The sequence below is a fragment of the Bombina bombina genome, chromosome 4 (genome assembly GCF_027579735.1).
Source record: "Bombina bombina isolate aBomBom1 chromosome 4, aBomBom1.pri, whole genome shotgun sequence".
In the NCBI taxonomy this organism is placed as follows: Eukaryota; Metazoa; Chordata; class Amphibia; order Anura; family Bombinatoridae; genus Bombina; species Bombina bombina.
Genome location: NC_069502.1, coordinates 677878102 through 677895913, shown reverse-complemented (window position 1 = coordinate 677895913; position 17812 = coordinate 677878102). Strand labels below are relative to the sequence as shown.

Sequence of the window (17812 nt, the reverse complement as noted above, 5' to 3'; positions counted from 1 at the left end):
TTTTTTCATCTGTCTTTTATATATTTTTTATATTATTATTCTTCTTTCATTCAATCGTTTATTATGATGACATAAATGTTATAATTGTTTATTATTTGATTGTTTTATAAATTGTCACACGATATGATTTTATAACCAGATATATATCAATTATTGGAAAGTTTTATTATTAGAACGGACCGGTGTGTCCCAAAGCTAATTTAATTATAGCTGGTACCAGCTTAGTTGAGCTTTAGGTTTACAAATGGTTAAACCCACTTAATTTTGATTGTATTGCATTAACTCACTCATTTTTGATTGTATTATATTATTGCACATTATACACAGGAGTATTATATATCACAAAGATTTGATTTGTTCTTATATATATATATATATATATTTTTTATCACTATCTATTCAAATTTGATAAAGGAAATTTATTTTTAGACTCATAACATGGGTCTTTCACTAAGAAACTAATCCTTTATTGGATTTTTTCACAATTATATTTCCTTTCATTTTTCTATATTTGAATTCATTTTTATTTTTATGGTTATATTGACACATACGTTTCACGATCTCATTTTTAAACATATGAGCTGTACCAATTCATTTTTGGATTATATCCATGCAGTAGGAATCAAAGGGATATTATCCCTAGAATTTGTACTCTAGTGAGTTCATCAGTTCGGTCTAATATTCTGATCTCATTATTTGTTAATTTTTGTCAATTTTTGTCAATTTTTGTCAATTTTTGTTATTTTTTATCTACGCAGATTTTATTAAATACTTGTACAAATATTCGATTTTAATATTTTGACTCCTGTGGTATATCTTAGCCAGTGGCGCTCCTATATATCCTATTTTCTGTGTTCTGTTTCTTAGACCTATTTAGGGGGTCTTTATTATAGTGAGCAGATATCAGTCCTAGGCGCTGGTTACTTATTTTTATATATGATTGTCACCCTCAACCCACTCCCCCCAGACGGATCTAAGCACTCATGGCGCCTAGCAGACCACCTAATTAAGAATCCTTGGGCCATACAGACAGCTACTGACATAGCAACGATAACAGACAGACAACAGACTTCACTTTATGGGCTACTATGAAAGCATACATTAGAGGGATTCTCCTTAAAAGGGCAGCACAATTGCGATCTGAAAGTGGAGCCATTCTTGCTCAACTCTTCGGAGAACTTAGAACCCTAGAACAGGAAAATAAACACAAACCCAACCCCACACTTCGTTCCTGTATAGGAAAGATTCATACAGAAATTACAGCTAAAGAGACTATTCTAATATCAGGGCAACCGAGCAGATAGACTGTTAGCTAATAAGCTCATAGCCAGAGCTAAATCCTCAAGAACTCAGAAAATACAATATCTAGACAATGCAGCATACTCTCCTAAAGATATAGGCCAAGCTTTTATGACTTACTACAAGACATTATACAATTTAGACCTCTTCCCAGAAATTATTAAAGCAGACAAGTGTAAAATCTAATTTTTTTTTTTACCTCTCTCAACCTTCCACAATTTGATGACCAAAAAAACGAGCACCTAACTAAACCTATATCCCCCTCCGAAATAAAGGAGGCTATCAAATCACTTAAGCTGCACAAGGCTCCTGGCCCAGATGGATATACTCCCCTTTTTTTTCAAAACCTATGCCACTCTTCTTATCCCTTACTTACAGAGCCTGTTCGCCAAAACTTTTGAGATGGGCTCTTGGCCACACAAGTTCCTTGAGGCATCAATACTAACTATACCAAAAGAAGGTAAAGAACCCTCTCTATGCCAGAGTTATTGCCCAATCTGATTGATTAATATTGACATAAAGATCTTCGCTCAGATCCTGGCAACCAGACTCAGCCCCCTTTTACCTGACGTCATCCATAAAGACCAAGTAGGTTTTTTTTACTAACCGGCAAGGTACATACAGCATGCGGTGACTTTTAAATATGTTTTCGGAAGCAGATAGCTCAAAGAGACCCCTCCTTACCCTGTCATTTAATGCCAAAAAAAGGCATTTGATAGGGTGCGTTGGGACTATATGGCTGCAGTTCTTGAGACAGTAGGTTTACCTGAAGCCTTTAGAAAAGTGGTGGGAGCACTATATTCCAACCACATAGCTAGAGTGATAGGCTTAGGATTCTGCTCCCAATCCTTCTCCCTCCAGAATGGCACCCGACAAGGCTGCTCTCTTTGCCCGCTGCTTTTCATGTTAGCTATAGAACCACTAGCGGTGGCAATTTGTGCTCATAAAGATATGTAAGGCATATATATCAACGGAACCCAACAGAAACTTAGCCTCTTCGCGGATGACCTGACGGTATTCCTCATGGATCCTGACCTCTCACTCCCACACCTCCTTCAACTCTTCAACTTCTTTGCTACACTCTCTTACTATACGTTGATAAGACTGAAACATATCCACTAAACCTACCAGAACCCCAGCTTCGTGACCTACAGACCAAACACAAATTCAAATGGAATTACAGAGGGATTAAGCACCTTGGTGTTTATCTATCTCATGAGTTCAGAAGTGTCATTTCGACTAACCATAACCTTTTTTTACAGACTCTTAAACAGACGTTAACGCTTCCCAGATATAGAGAGATATCCTGGCTTGGCAGAATCTCGGCATTCAAAATGATGCTCCTGCCGAAGCTCAGATATCTATTTAGATGTCTACCCTTAAAAGTCCCAACTACATACTTAGACACCTACCAATCTATCTTAAATACATATGTTTGGACGGATGCATGCCCACGTATTGCAATCAAGATATTACAAGCCCCGACTGATAAAGGATGCCTTGGTCTCCCCAATCTTAAATTATATTATAAAGCTGCTATGCTTACCCACATCTCTGCATGGGGCAATACTAAAGAACTTACTGGGTGATATGAAATAGAACAGACCTCATTGCCTCATACCATTCTCCTCCACAATTTAATTTGGATCATTGTAGTTCCCTTATCTAATCTTCTAATATAATTATCAAACACTGTTTTTCCCTATGGCACAAACTACGACACTCGCAGATGATAGTGCCTCATCCATCCCCAATACATAGTATCAGAGGACTACTTACAGGACTACCAGACTCTAATCCCAACAGTTGGACTAAACTTAATGTCAAAACTGTTAGTAGTTTATATAAGGGACCTAACTGTTCAACTTGCTCCGAACTGATTTTCCAGTACGCAATCCCTCCAAAACTCTTTTTCAAAGTAATGCGTTTCAGATCCCTCTTAAATGGATGAAGCTTTTTAGCCACAGAACCACGAACCCTTACAGCTTGGGAGTCCAGATGGGAGATGGGAACTAAGGGTTATAAACCTTTAACGGCACATTACCAATACTTGCTACAATGTCCCACCCTGCAAAAAACACATAATATCATAGCATGAGAAAGAGACCTAAATAAAGAGATAGCCCCTAAACTTTGGACGAGAGCTATTGCTGACACCAGACGATCAATCCATTGTATAACTCTATTTGAACTATATTTCAAACTACTACCAAGGTGGAATTGGGTACCTAACAGGCTACATAGAATTTCGCCAACTAACTCAGCAATGTGTTGGAGAAACTGTGGCGAAAAGGGAGATGACATCCACATTTGGTGGAGCTGCCCAATCATCAAGAAATTGTGGTCAGAAGTCCTCTCTACATGCAAATGCCTATCCCTCTCAACTGATAAAGGCCCAGAGACATATTTACTCCATCTAGAAATTCCCAAACTTATCAAACATCGAAAATACCTCCTTATATATATCCTAATAGCGACCAAGTTAGTTATAGCGAGGCACTGCAAGCAACAGGCTGCCGCCCCCCATTGACCAAAGTCATTAAGATACTTTCTTATATTAGAACAATGGAAGAAGTAGTAAGCCTAAATAGCCAATAGAATGCGAGCTCAATCTGATTGGCTGATTGGATCAGCCAATCGGATTGAACTTGATTCTGATTGGCTGATTCCATCAGCCAATCAGAATATTCCTACCTTAATTCCGATTGGCTGATAGAATCCTATCAGCCAATCGGAATTCGAGGGACGCCATCTTGGATGACGTCCCTTAAAGGAACCGTCATTCTTCAGTTGGACGTCGCCGGATGAAGATGGGTCCGCGTCGGAGGTCTTCAGGATGGAGCCGGTCCTCATTGGATGAAGCTAGAAGATGCCGCTTGGAAGATGATGGTTGCCGGTCCGGATCTACTCTTCTTCCCGGATAGGATGAAGACTTTGGAGCCTCTTCTGGACCTCTTCAGCCACCGGATGATGGATGTCTAGCCCCCGCTTGGGTTGGATGAAGATTTTGGAGCCAGGACGGATCGGTGATACCTGGTGAGGTGAAGACAAGGTAGGATGATCTTCAGGGGCTTAGTGTTAGGTTTATTTAAGGGGGGTTTGGGTTAGATTAGGGGTATGTGGGTGGTGGGTTGTAATGTTGGGGGGGGGTATTGTATGTTTTTTTTTACAGGAAAAAGAGCTGAACTTTTTGGGGCATGCCCCGCAAAGGGCCCTGTTCAGGGCTGGTAAGGTAAAAGAGCTTTGAACTTTAGTAATTTAGAATAGGGTAGGGCATTTTTTATTTTGGGGGTCCTTGTTATTTTATTAGGGGGCTTAGAGTAGGTGTAATTAGTTTAAAATTGTTGTAATATTTTTCTTATGTTTGTAAATATTTTTTTATTTTTTGTAACTTAGTTCTTTTTTATTTTTTGTACTTTAGTTAGTTTATTTCATTGTAGTTATTTGTAGATATTGTATTTAATTAATGTATTGATAGTGTAGTGTTAGGTTTAATTGTAGGTAATTGTAGGTATTTTATTTAATTAATTTAATGATAGTATAGTGTTAGGTTTAATTGTAACTTAGGTTAGGATTTATTTTACAGGTAATTTTGTAATTATTTTAACTAGGTAACTATTAAAGAGTTATGAACTATTTAATAGCTATTGTACCTGGTTAAAATAAATACAAAGTTGCCTGTAAAATAAATATTAATCCTAAAATAGCTATAATATAATTATAATTTATATTGTAGCTATATTAGGATTTATTTTACAGGTAAGTATTTAGCTTTAAATAGGAATAATTTATTTAATAAGAGTTAATTAATTTCGTTAGATTAAAATTATATTTAACTTAGGGGGGTGTTAGTGTTAGGGTTAGACTTAGCTTTAGGGGTTAATACATTTATTAGAATAGCGGTGAGCTCCGGTCGGCAGATTAGGGGTTAATGTTTGAAGTTAGGTGTCGGCGATGTTAGGGAGGGCAGATTAGGGGTTAATACTATTTATTATAGGGTTAGTGAGGCGGATTAGGGGTTAATAACTTTATTATAATAGCGGTGCGGTCCGCTCGGCAGATTAGGGGTTAATAAGTATAGGCAGGTGGAGGCGACGTTGAGGGCGGCAGATTAGGGGTTAATAAATATAATATAGGGGTCGGCGGTGTTAGGGGCAGCAGATTAGGGGTACATAGCTATAATGTAGGTGGCGGCGCTTTGCAGTCGGCAGATTAGGGGTTAATTATTGTAGGTAGCTGGCGGCGACATTGTGGGGGGCAGATTAGGGGTTAATAAATATAATACAGGGGTCGGCGGTGTTAGGGGCAGCAGATTAGGGGCACATAGGGATAATTTAGCTGGCGGCGCTTTGCGGTCGGCAGATTAGGGGTTAAAAAAAAATCGAGTGTCGGCGATGTGGGGGGACCTCGGTTTAGGGGTACATAGGTAGTTTATGGGTGTTAGTGTACTTTAGAGTACAGTAGTTAAGAGCTTTATGAACCGGCGTTAGCCCAGAAAGCTCTTAACTACTGACTTTTTTCCTGCGGCTGGAGTTTTGTCGTTAGATTTCTAGCGCTCACTTCAGACACGACTCTAAATACCGGAGTTAGAAAGATCCCATTGAAAAAAAATTGACGTAAGGGGATCTGCGGTATTGAAAAGTCACGGCTGAAAAGTGAGCGTTAGACCCTTTTTTGAGTGACTCCAAATACCGGAGTTAGCCTAAAACCAGCGTTTGGAGCCTCTAACGCTGGTTTTCACGGCTAACGCCAAACTCCAAATCTAGGCCTAAGTGACTTAGTTAAAGTAGGTGCTGCACATTGTATACCACCTGTCTAAACTGGTGACCACTGTTTGCTTTTTCTTTCATAAATTTGCACAAAAAGGTATCAAAATCATAATTTTTTTTGAGGGGGGGTGGGGGGTGTCCCTGAATGGAAGTTTGGAAATGTGGTCACCCTAGCAGGAATGTTGTGTGCATTTCCGCTTGCGATACACAGAGAACGCTGAGTTTAACTAGGCTGACTTGACACACTAAAGCAGTGATTTTATGTCATTACCTTTATCCCTATGACTTTGAATCTGCGGTGTATTTCTTTTTTAATAAATAGTTTTTAACATAATATTAAAGTTCAGCATTGTTCTATATATTAGCTCAGTTCGGTCTGTAAGGCCTCCGTTTAAAACTGAGCCTTACAGACCGATTGTTCATTAGCTGATGTGCAGAACTCTCAATTTTTTATTGTTAGATAGTGCTATGCATGACAAGCTTATAAACAAAAATATCAGAAACACCCATTTACAGAAACAAAACACAAAAATTAATATATTTACACCCCCCCCCCAAAAAAAAACAGTACTCTTTTACTATGTGTCTCTAATCTCCACTGACATAGATTTTATAAACACAGTTTAATCAATTGGGGCCCATTTATCAAGCTCCGTAAGGAGCTTGTGGGCCCGTGTTTCTGGCGAGTCTGAAGACTCGCCGGAAACAGCAGTTATGAAGCAGTGGTCACAAAGACAGCTGCTCCATAATCTGTCCGCCTGCTCTGAGCAGGCGGACAGGAATCACCGGAATTCAACCCGATCGAGTACGATCGGGTTGATTGACACCCCCTGCTGGTGGCCCTGATCCACACTGGCCGCGAGTCTGCAGGGGGCGGCGTTGCACCAGCAGCTCTTGTAAGCTGCTGGTGCAATACTGAATACGGAGAGAGTATTGCTCCCCGCATTCAGCGAGGTCTTGCGGACCTGATCCACACTGTCAGATCAGGTCCGCAAGACCTTTAGTAAATACGCCTCATTGTGTATTAAATGTCTTTAGTATTGTTTGTTGTGCTTTCAAACAATGTCCTTTTAATTCTAATGTTTATTGAAGTAAACTAGCTTAATGTTTTTCATAGTTACCTAGATTTAGTAAATATTATTCACGCTGCATTATCAAAGCTCATAGACATTGAGGAAAAAGTTCTCAATAAGGGTTAGATTACAAGCGCAGCGCTAATTTATTGCACGGTCGTAAACGGCCAAATTTTGTCCCGTTTACAGGCACATGATAAATAACCAGCCATTACATTAGCTCTCCGAAAATTAACCATCGATCAGATCTCTGGTTAATTTTCAAAATGCGCCTCAATTTCCCCCAAATTTAAGAGAAGTATAGATTTTTTATTAAAACATAAAAGGAGGATTTTTTTATTAAATAAAAACTGCACAAAACTGTTTTTAGGGGTTAAAGTGAGCATGTGTGGGGTGTTAGAATAAAAACGGCACTGAAAAATTCCTTTAAATTGCAGTCTATTGGGGACTATATGTTCCTTATAAATATATATGTGTATGTTTATATACATATATATTTATGTGTTAATATGTGTATATACATATACAATGAAGAAAGGAGAATTCGGTCTTCTAAAAATATACTTTTATTACAGAAGCTTTAAAACGGAGATGCACACAGCAAGGAGCAAAACAAACAAAACATACAAGCGCAGCACTGTCAGGCTTACACGTTTTGGCTTTGAGCCGTAATCATAGCCATAATTGGTTATCTCTCACACACCTTTAAAAAAGAAGTAAAACCACTCTATTGGGGAAAGCATGCCACGACTCCAGTTTATGCTCCATATCATTGGTTAGTCAATCGAACTTGCAACAGCCAATATAATGTTCCTAAATAAGAAGGACTAAGGTGTCTAACTGGTAATGACATAGTTACCACTAAAGAGATATATTTTAGAACATGTCACGCAGCGCCGCTCTAGCCGTTACCTGCTTCCCTGCTCGTTGTCAAGGGCTGTGTCATCGCCACACACTCCTCTCACTCTGAAGCCGGTCAGGATCTCCTGTGGCATAAATTTTGCGCCTATGTAAGTTGCTCACTTTTCTACCTTCACTGCCCAAGTATAAGTGTTACTTTGTGTGCTCCTGTGTGTGATTGTTATTACTGTATTCTGGATTACCATAATGTTACAGAACTCTGCCTGTCTGAGTACTCTGCTTGCTTAACCCCTAAAGTACTGGATTGCCTCACTGTTGATGAACTCAGCCTGTCTTGCTAAAACCCTAATATACTGCATTACCTTACCATTGCCAAACCCTGCCTGCCTGACCATTCTAGTGGTTTACCTTTGGACTGCCTTACCATTGCCAAACTCTGCCTGCCTGACCATACTAGTGGTTTACCTTTGGACTGCTTTACCGTTGCCAAACCCTGCCTGCCTGACCATTATAGTGGTTTACCTTTGGACTGCCTTGCTGTTGCCAAACCCTGCCTACCTGACCATTCTAATGGTTTACCCTTGAACCACCTTCCTCTGATTCCCCGCCTGTTATTGTCAAAGACTATCCTGCCTATAGTGAGTACTGCTTACCTCATCTTGCAAACTTTCTCTGCTCTGGGATATACCCTATCATTCTGGCTCGACGGCGGGATAAGAAGACTACTGACCCAGTTCGGTCTGACAGTGGACTATCCCACGAGCATTACAGAACAAGTATGTACGATCATGAACCACTTGAACAATAGGGACAATGCAAATCAATGCAAATATATATACATATTAACAGAAAGTATCAACAAATTATGTTAGAGGCATATTGGGGTTAACAAAATTCTAAGCAATTTGCAAGGTGATACATTAATCTTAAATACAGAATACAAATACACTTTCACAAGTTTGGTTTAATTTCCTTAGACGAAAGATGCAATATATTTCTCTCATGGCTAGTAATTGACATAGGTCCCCTCCTCTTTTAGGCTTAAACACCCTCTCGATAATATTCCAACTAAAGGTATTTAAACTGCCATAACAGACATTGGTAAAGTGTTGGACCAGGGGTGTGGAAGAACGTCCAGTTGTGAGGGCCGAAATGTGTTCCCTAATGCGGGAATTCATATCCCGTGTAGTGAGACCTACGTACTGAAGTCTACATTGATGACAACTTAATAGGTTAAAAGTCGATAGACAGTTTAAACAATGTAGTGTCTCAAAGGTCTCACCAGTGACAAAAGAAGTGAACTCCTTAGTTGCTCTGACAAATTCACAAGGTCTGCATTTTTTATGACCACATTTGAAGGTCCCCGCATATGACAGCCAGGAACTGGAAGAGGCAATAGATCTATTTCTTAACTGAGTAGGAGCCAAAATGCCCCCTAGGGGCATGCATTTTCTAAATGAACACCTCAAACCCCCCTCTACCAGTCCCATTAGTCCGTAATCTGTGGCCAAAAGGGCAAAATGTTTGCAAACAATTTTGGTTATGACAGTGTATTGTGCACTGAACTCAGTGACAAAGGTGACCCCATTAAAGTCTCTATTTTCTCTGCATTTATGAGTATTGGATAAGAGTCTCTCTTTGGATTCCATTTCCATTTCTAGCCCTAATGATATCCCTAGGGGAATATGTTCTCTCCCTTAATCTTTCTGCTTTTCAGTACAATTTCTCTTTAGCCGAGTGAATTCACCTTTGGCCACTGCATAAGAAGTGTGTCTAGGGTGACAACTTGAGGCATGGAGCAGAGAATTGCCAGAGATATGTTTTCTGTATACTTTGCATACAATCCTGCCCTCAGTTGAACCTGTCAGGGTCAAGTCTAGATAGATAATTTTTGTGGAGCTGTACTCAAAAGTAAATCTCATACCAACTTGGTTCATATTTAACCAATCAACTAAAGGTTATATTTGGTCCTCAGAACCACTCCACACAAACAACAAATCATCTATGTATATTTTGAATAATTGAATGTAAGGTTTATATGGGTTACTATATCCAAAAATGTGGGCAAACTCCCACCAACCTAAGAACAGGTTTGCGTAGGAGGGGGCAAATTTGGCCCCCATCACAGTCCCACACCTCTGGAGATAGTACACCTCTTGAAACTGGAAAAAAATGTGTGTGAGTAAGAAAACAATTATCTTAATGATATAGGATTGAAACCCTTCCGTATAATCAGTAAAAGTATTCAGGAATAAGCATATTGTCTCAATTCCCTTGTCATGAGGGATGGAGGAGTATAAGGACACAGCATCTACTGTGAGCCATATATAGCCTTCTTTCCATTATATATCATTAGTAATGTTCAATATGTGTTTGGAATATTTTACATATGATAATAAGGACATAATGATAGGTTGAAAAATTGAATCCAACCACTGTGAGAGATTGGCCAACAGGGAGACCACCCCATTAACTATTGGGAGGCCTTGTACAATAGAGGTGGATTTATGAACTTTTCAGAAGGTGGTGGAACAGGGGTATCCTGGGATGGTCCCCATTTAAAAAATCTTTTGTGGCTCTGTCAATATATCCCTGTTTCATCCCTTCATCCAAAATATGGCCAAGTTCCTCCTTAAACTAGTTGGTAGGATTCCTATTCAGAACAAGATAATCATTATTGTTGGATAACTGTCTTAATGCTTCATCAATGTATTGGGATTTATTCATCACCACAACTGTGCCACCCTTGTCCGCAGGTCTTATCACTAGGTCTGTGTTGTCCTGTAAGTATTTTAAGGCTTTGCTTTCTAGGAATGTTAATACCAAATTTGTCTCCACCCTGTTAAAGAATGTTTCAATTGCATTACCTGTGCTTTGGATAGAGTAAAATTGAGATTTATCTTTGAAGGACCTTCCCCTGTTTGTGGTGCCAGTAGTATCATCAGCTGCGATTTGCAGTTCGTGTAGAGAGATCAAATCACAGGTCTCACTGAAATTACCAGTATCTGGCATCACAACTGGGGTGGCTCTCACTTGGGTATTTGTCTCTATTTCTTTATTACCATGCCTAGAAAAGTGTTTCCTCAGTGTGATATTTCTAATGAGTCTGTTCAGGTCAATAATGGTTTGAAATAAGTCAAAATTTGTGGTTGGAAAAAAAGTAAAACCGTAACTTAGAACTTTGGTTTCAACTGTGATGTTTGATGGATTTATTACGTTACTCATTTGTACTTGCTCAGGGGACAGCTCCCCCTGAGCTGGTATCTGTTCTGTGTAATTTGTGTGTTGTTGTTGACACCCCCCCCCCCCCCATTTCTTTGGTCCAATTGAAAAACCTGGTCCAAATTTGCCTTCCTTATCAGCTCCAGACAAAGCCAGTCCCTAAGTATTCTGGTATGTCGATACATTGGATACAGTATATTTGGTACCTTTATTGTTAGTGGCATAATTTGCTTGATCTTTTGGTCTGACTGAGGGAATTATAACTACTTCAGATGTTGTTTGTACATTGTCATTTACTTTTAGAATATCTCCCTGTACACGGCCTAAATCCTCATTACCGAAGGCCCTTTCATCAGATGAATATTCTACCTCACTGTCTGAAAATGTGACAGATTTGGAATTAGACCTGTTACCCCTTCGTCTGCGATTCCTGCGTCTACCATTGCCTACTAGCTGATTCTGAATCTGATTTCTTCTAGGTAAACCCCTTTGTTTCCTGTTCCAAATAGACACTGTGTTAGAGGAGTAATCTGTTTTGTCTCTTAAGTATTTAGTATGCTTATTTTCCATTATAGATGATTTACCTTGTGCAACTGAATCTTTTAATAAGTCATCAAATCTGGAAAAATTGGGGTCACTGCTCCTTTTTTCTTACCCCTTACTGTGTGCATCTCCATTTTAAAGCTTCTGTAATAAAAGTTAATTTTTAGAAAACAGGATTCTCCTTTCTTCATTGTGGATTTACCTACCAGGCATTGAATATGGCCTGCCTATTCTTCATCTCCAAGAGTCCGGGTAAGGGATTCCCCTGTGTGATGTCATCGGACCGCGACAGGTGTAATGGACCCATATTGGAGAGAAACACCGAAGACGCCACAGACGAGTGTAAAGAAAATTGATGTCTGGTGGTTCCTTTCTCCCTATGCATCTACTGGTTGTGTAAGTAGAGAGAGCATAGCTCCAGGATTTAGTGTGTTACCCATACAAAAGCATTGAATTGTTTGTGGGCTGTTTCTGCCAAGAACCCTTACCCGGTGATGATTTTCACACTTCTCTGTGTTTATTTATTTATTCCTACTACGGACAGTCCCTTTTGATACTTATATAAAGATATAAACACATAAATATATATGTATATATAATCCAACACTTCTTCACAGAGCCCCAGGCTATGCTATTAGGAGGCTTAGAGCATGCTAAACTGACTAGAAGTGCAGCCCTGGGCTCTGTGTAGAAGGGTTGGGATTAGCACAGATCCACAGTGCGCTGCACTCACCTATAGAGCACTGGGGAGCAGCGCTAATCCCGACTTCTTCACAGAGACCTGGGCCATGCTAATAGGAGGTTTAGTACGCTCTAAGCCTCCTATTAGCTCTACCCTAGGTTCAATGAAAAAGTGTTGGGATTAGTTTGGCTCTCCAGCGCTAAACATAAGTATTTAAATCTACAGGGGAACTTCACCTGTAGTAAAGCAACATTTAATTAAATTGTTTCCTGTTAATTTCTGATTAACAGTTTTAACACCTTAATGACCAGCGTCGTACCCTGTACGTTGCTGCAGTCCTGGGCTTCTCTCTGCTGCGATCTCACTGAAAATAGCGAGATTGCGCTATTTCTGCATGTCCTACGAGTGGGGCACTGCAGAAATAGATTTGCAGAGTTACTGATGCAGAGAGGGCCACTCTGGGTGGCCGATCGCTGGAGGGGGCAAGAGGAGGGCGGTATTAGTACTAATCCTCCGCCCGCCATTTTACCTTTTAGATTGACAGCTTATCCCAAAGATTGCCGACCAATCATTGAATCCCCCCGGGGGGTACCAAACCCCTTTTTCTTACGTCACTTGATCCGAATGCGCCTACATTAGCCATCAAATCTTCAATTCCACTCGGACGCGCGTTCACTTTTTGCACATGCGTTTTAGCAATTTTCTCGGTGTTAGAAAATTATAACATTCGTAGTTCAGCAAGGTAAGTAGCGATCATATCACTGCTGTTTGCAAATCATATATAATGATTCTGTAAACGTAATTGAATGCCTAAAATATATTTGTGGTGCATATTGTACATAAAGAAGATTATTGTCATAATTTCAATAGTAATTGTTACATTATTTATATAATTAAATTCGGACTTTGCAATAATTTGATATTACAATAAGTTTACTATAATAATAAAATATTTTAGTTTCGGATCAAATAAAGAAAAGATTTTATGGAACGCATGCGCCGTCGTTCTACATTGGAGCGCGCTTTGCGATTGTGTAAACAGCGGGTGGGACCGCTCTATACATAACAGGGAGTCAAATGAGGAAGTAGCGGATGGAAGGAGCTGGCCATGAAAACGGAACAAAATTTGAAAGATAAATATAACATTTATTTTATATTTTTTAATTAAAAAAAAGTGTTGGTTTTAATAATATATAAACAAGGAATTGATATGTAACAGCCAAAAGATGAAAATTGACATTCACTTTAAGATGGGGTGACAATTGTGGGGTGGGGGAGGAAAGAAAGGGCTGTTTGAGAGGGGTCAGGGAGGGATCAGGTGTTGGGATGTGTCAGGTGGGAGGCCGATCTCTAAACTAAAGCTAAAATTAACCCTACAAGCTACCTAATTAACCCCTTCACTTCTGGGCATAATAAAAGTATGGTGTGCAGCGGCATTTAGTGGCCTTCTAATTACCAAAAAGCAATGCCAAAGCCATATATGTTTGCTATTTCTGAACAAAGGGGATCCCAGAGAAGAATTTACAACCATTTGCGCCATGATTGCACAAGCTGTTTGTAAATAATTTCAGTGAGAAACCTAAAATTGTGAAAAAGTTAATTAATTTTTTTATGTGATCGCATTTGGAGGTGAAATGGTGGCATGAAATATACCAAAATGGGCCAAGATCAATACTTTGTGTTGTCTACTTAAAAAATATATAGTTTTGATAGGTAAATATTAAAAGAGGCTCTATTTCTGTTTAAATGTAGTGATGGCAAAAATGCTAAAAATGCTCTGGTCTTTTGAGTAAGTTTTGTCTGAAGTGCCTTAAGGGGTTAAACATTAAAGGGATACTAAATCCATTTTTTTTTTTCTTTCATGGTTTAGATAGAGCATACAATTTTAAGCAACTTTGTAATTACTCCTATTAGCAATTTTTCTTCGTTCTCTTGCTATCTTTATTTGAAAAAGCAGGAATGTAAGGTTAGAAGCTGTCCCATTTTTGGTACAGAAACTGGGTAGAGCTTGCTGATTGGTTTGCTACATTTAGCAACCAATAAGCAAGCTCTACCTAGCTGCTGAACCAAAAATGGTCCACCTCTTATGCTTACATCCCTGCTTTTTCAAATAAAGATATCATGAGAATGAAGACAATTTGATAATAGAAATAAATTAGAATGTTGCTTAAAATTGTATGCTCTATCTGAATCATGAAAGAATAAATTTGGGTTTAGTATCCCTTTAAAATGCTTCATTGCAATCACGAAAGAACATATGATGACCATGTTTTGGGTATATGATTCATAGTTTAAATGTATCATTTGAGGAATATTGTTTTACTTTTTATGAAAGGGATATGAAACCAATTTATTTATTTCATGATTCTGATAGAGCATACAATTGTAAACAACTCCCCAATTTACTTCTATCTTATTTGCTTCATTTTCTTGGTATCCTTTGTTAAAGGAGCAGTAATGCACTACTGGGATAGAGTTGAAAGCCAATGACTAGATGGATATATGTGTAGCCACCAATCAGTAGCTTCTGAGCCTACATAGGTTATACTTTTAACCAAAGGATACAAAAATAAATTAATAAACACATTTGATAATAGAAATACATTTGAAAGTTATTTAAAATTGCATGCTTTATCTGAATCATGAAAGAAAAAAACGTGGGTTTCCATTTAAACTATGATGCAAATCTTGTGAAAAGTTAAGATATACTTTCGGCCAGATTACAAGTTTTGCGTTATGAGCGGTGCGGTGCTAACTTGCACGTTATTGTCACAGCTCACTTCCCTACAGCTCTGGTATTACAGGTTTTTTTAAAAACCCGGAGTTATCAGGCAAAAAGTGAGCGTAGAGCAAAATTGAGCTCCATACCGTACTGGTTTTACGTGCTCGTGCACGATTTCCCCATAGACATCAATGAGGAGAGCCGGCTGAAAAAAAGTCTAACACCTGCAATAAAGCAGCGTAAAGCTCCGTAACGCAGCCCCATTGATTCCTAAGGGGAAACCAAATTTATGTTTACACCTAAAACCCTAACATGAACCCTGAGTCTAAACACCCCTAATCTTACACTTATTAACCCCTAATCTGCCGTCCTGACATCGCCGACACCTACATAATACTTATTAACCCCTAATCTGCCGCTCTGGACATCGCCGCCACTATAATAAACATATTAACCCCTAAACCGCTGCACTCCCGCGTCACAAACACTAGTTAAATATGATTAACCCCTAATCTGCCGCCCTTAACATCGTCGCCACCTACCTACATGTATTAACCCCTAATCTGCCGCACCAACATCGCCGCCACTATACTAAATTTATTAACCCCTAAACCTAAGTCTAACCCTAACCCTAACACCCCCTAACTTAAATATAATTAAAATAAATCTAAATAAAACTTACTATCATTACCAAAATAATTCCTATTTAAACTAAATACTTACCTATAAAATAAACCCTAAGCTTGCTACAATATAACTAATAGTTACATTGTAGCTAGCTTAGGGTTTATTTTTATTTTACAGACAAGTTTGTATTTATTTTAACTAGGTAGAATAGTCACTAAATAGTTATTAACTATTTACTAACTACCTAGCTAAAATAAATACAAATGTACCTGTAAAATAAAACCTAACCTGAGTTACACTAACACCTAACATTAATCAGATATTTAAACTAATTACACCTAATCTAAAAGCCCTATCAAAATAAAAAAGCCCCCCCAAAATAAAAAGAACCCTAGCCTAAACTAAACTACCAATAGCCCTTAAAAGGGCCTTTTGCGGTGCATTAACCCAAAGAAATCAGCTCTTTTACCTGTAAAAAAAATACAAACAACCCCCCAACAGTAAAACCCACCGCCCACACAACCAACCCCTCAAATAATATCCTAACTAAAAAAACCTAAGCTCCCCATTGCCCTGAAAAGGGCATTTGGATGGGCATTGCCCTTAAAAGGGCATTTAACTCTTTTCAAGTGCCCAAACCCCTAATCTAAAAATAAAACCCACCTAATAAACCCTTAAAAAAGTCTTAACACTAACCCCCGAAGATCCACTTACAGTTTTTGAAGATCCGACATCCATCCTCAACGAAGCGGCAGAAGTCCTCATCGAAGCCGGCAGAAGTCTTCATCCAAGCGGCCGAAGTCTTCACCCAAGCCCGCAGAAGTCTTCATCCAGACGGCATCTTCTATCTTCATCCATCCGGCATGGAGCGGCTCCATCTTCAAGACATCCGGCGTGGAGCATCCTCTTCAATCGAAGTCTTGCAGAATGAAGGTTCCTTTAAATGATGTCACCCAAGATGGCGTCCCTTGAATTCCGATTGGCTGATTCTATCAGCCAATCGTAATTAAAGGTGAAAAAATCCTATTGGCTGATGCAAAAACTCGTAATACCAGCGGTAGTGATAAAGCAGCGTTATGAGCCTTAACGCTGCTTTTTCACCCATACCGCAAAACTCGTAATCTAGCCGAATGTTAATAAGACATGAAACAGCTATAACTATCAAATAATGTTACAATTCTTAGAATAGGAAGTGCACGTGGCAGACTTTACAATCCTGCTCCTCGTCTGTTCCTAGTAGTACTCAGTAGAGGGAATCAGATAAGGAGCTGCTAAACATTTCTTTCTAACAAAATAACAACGGCAAGCCTTGCCTAGTCCAGCAAAAAGTCTGGATTGGTTCCTCCAATGTAGGTGGAAAGTGGAATTTGGCTACTAAAAAACAATTGCAGCAAAAAGATGTTAAACACAGTCAAAAATATTTCCCTTCCACCTAGTATGTTAACTTATTGCAAAACTTTAGAAATAATTTTTGAATTTCAAGCTGTTTACTCTCCCTTTAAACAGGAATGATATCAAAAAGGTAAGACTGATGAATTAGGTAGATTCAAAAATCATGTGATAACTTGTTTGAAAGTGTTTTTCTGTTTTTAAAGAAAGCGATCCAGGCTTTTTATTACTCAAAGAGCACAAGTAGTTTCCTTCAAGTAAAATAAGAACTGATCTCCACAGCTTCACCTTACCTAATCCTGAAATAAACATGTTGAAGAATGTTTCAAAGTCTTCTGCCTTGCCAATTTTTTCCATCATTTTATGAAAATGATAAAATGAAACCAGAACATCTTTTGGATTTCTTGATACATAGATAACCTATAGGTAAAAATTAAAATGTTAGTCAGTCTGCAGTATTGCATTTAAATAAAATTATAATGTCTTCAATGTATAGCCTACAATTTATAGTTCCCTTACTAAAACAATCCGTACTCTATCATTTTATTTTGACTAAGATATGGGTCTGCATCCTTAAAGGACCACTGAATGCAGTAAAATTGCCTAATTAAGAAGTGCAGTATAA

General features: G+C 38.7%; 1 protein-coding gene across 2 annotated transcripts in view; it reads right to left on the bottom strand.

Moving 5' to 3' along the window:
• The window catches only part of LOC128656710 (amine sulfotransferase), an 86085-nt gene that overhangs the window by 61517 nt on the left and 6756 nt on the right, over nt 1–17812 (bottom strand). For both annotated transcript variants that reach the window (XM_053710813.1, XM_053710812.1), the window contains exon 4: nt 17481–17607. In XM_053710813.1, the coding sequence (XP_053566788.1) occupies nt 17481–17607 (127 nt within the window). The remainder of the gene's footprint in view (nt 1–17480; nt 17608–17812) is intronic.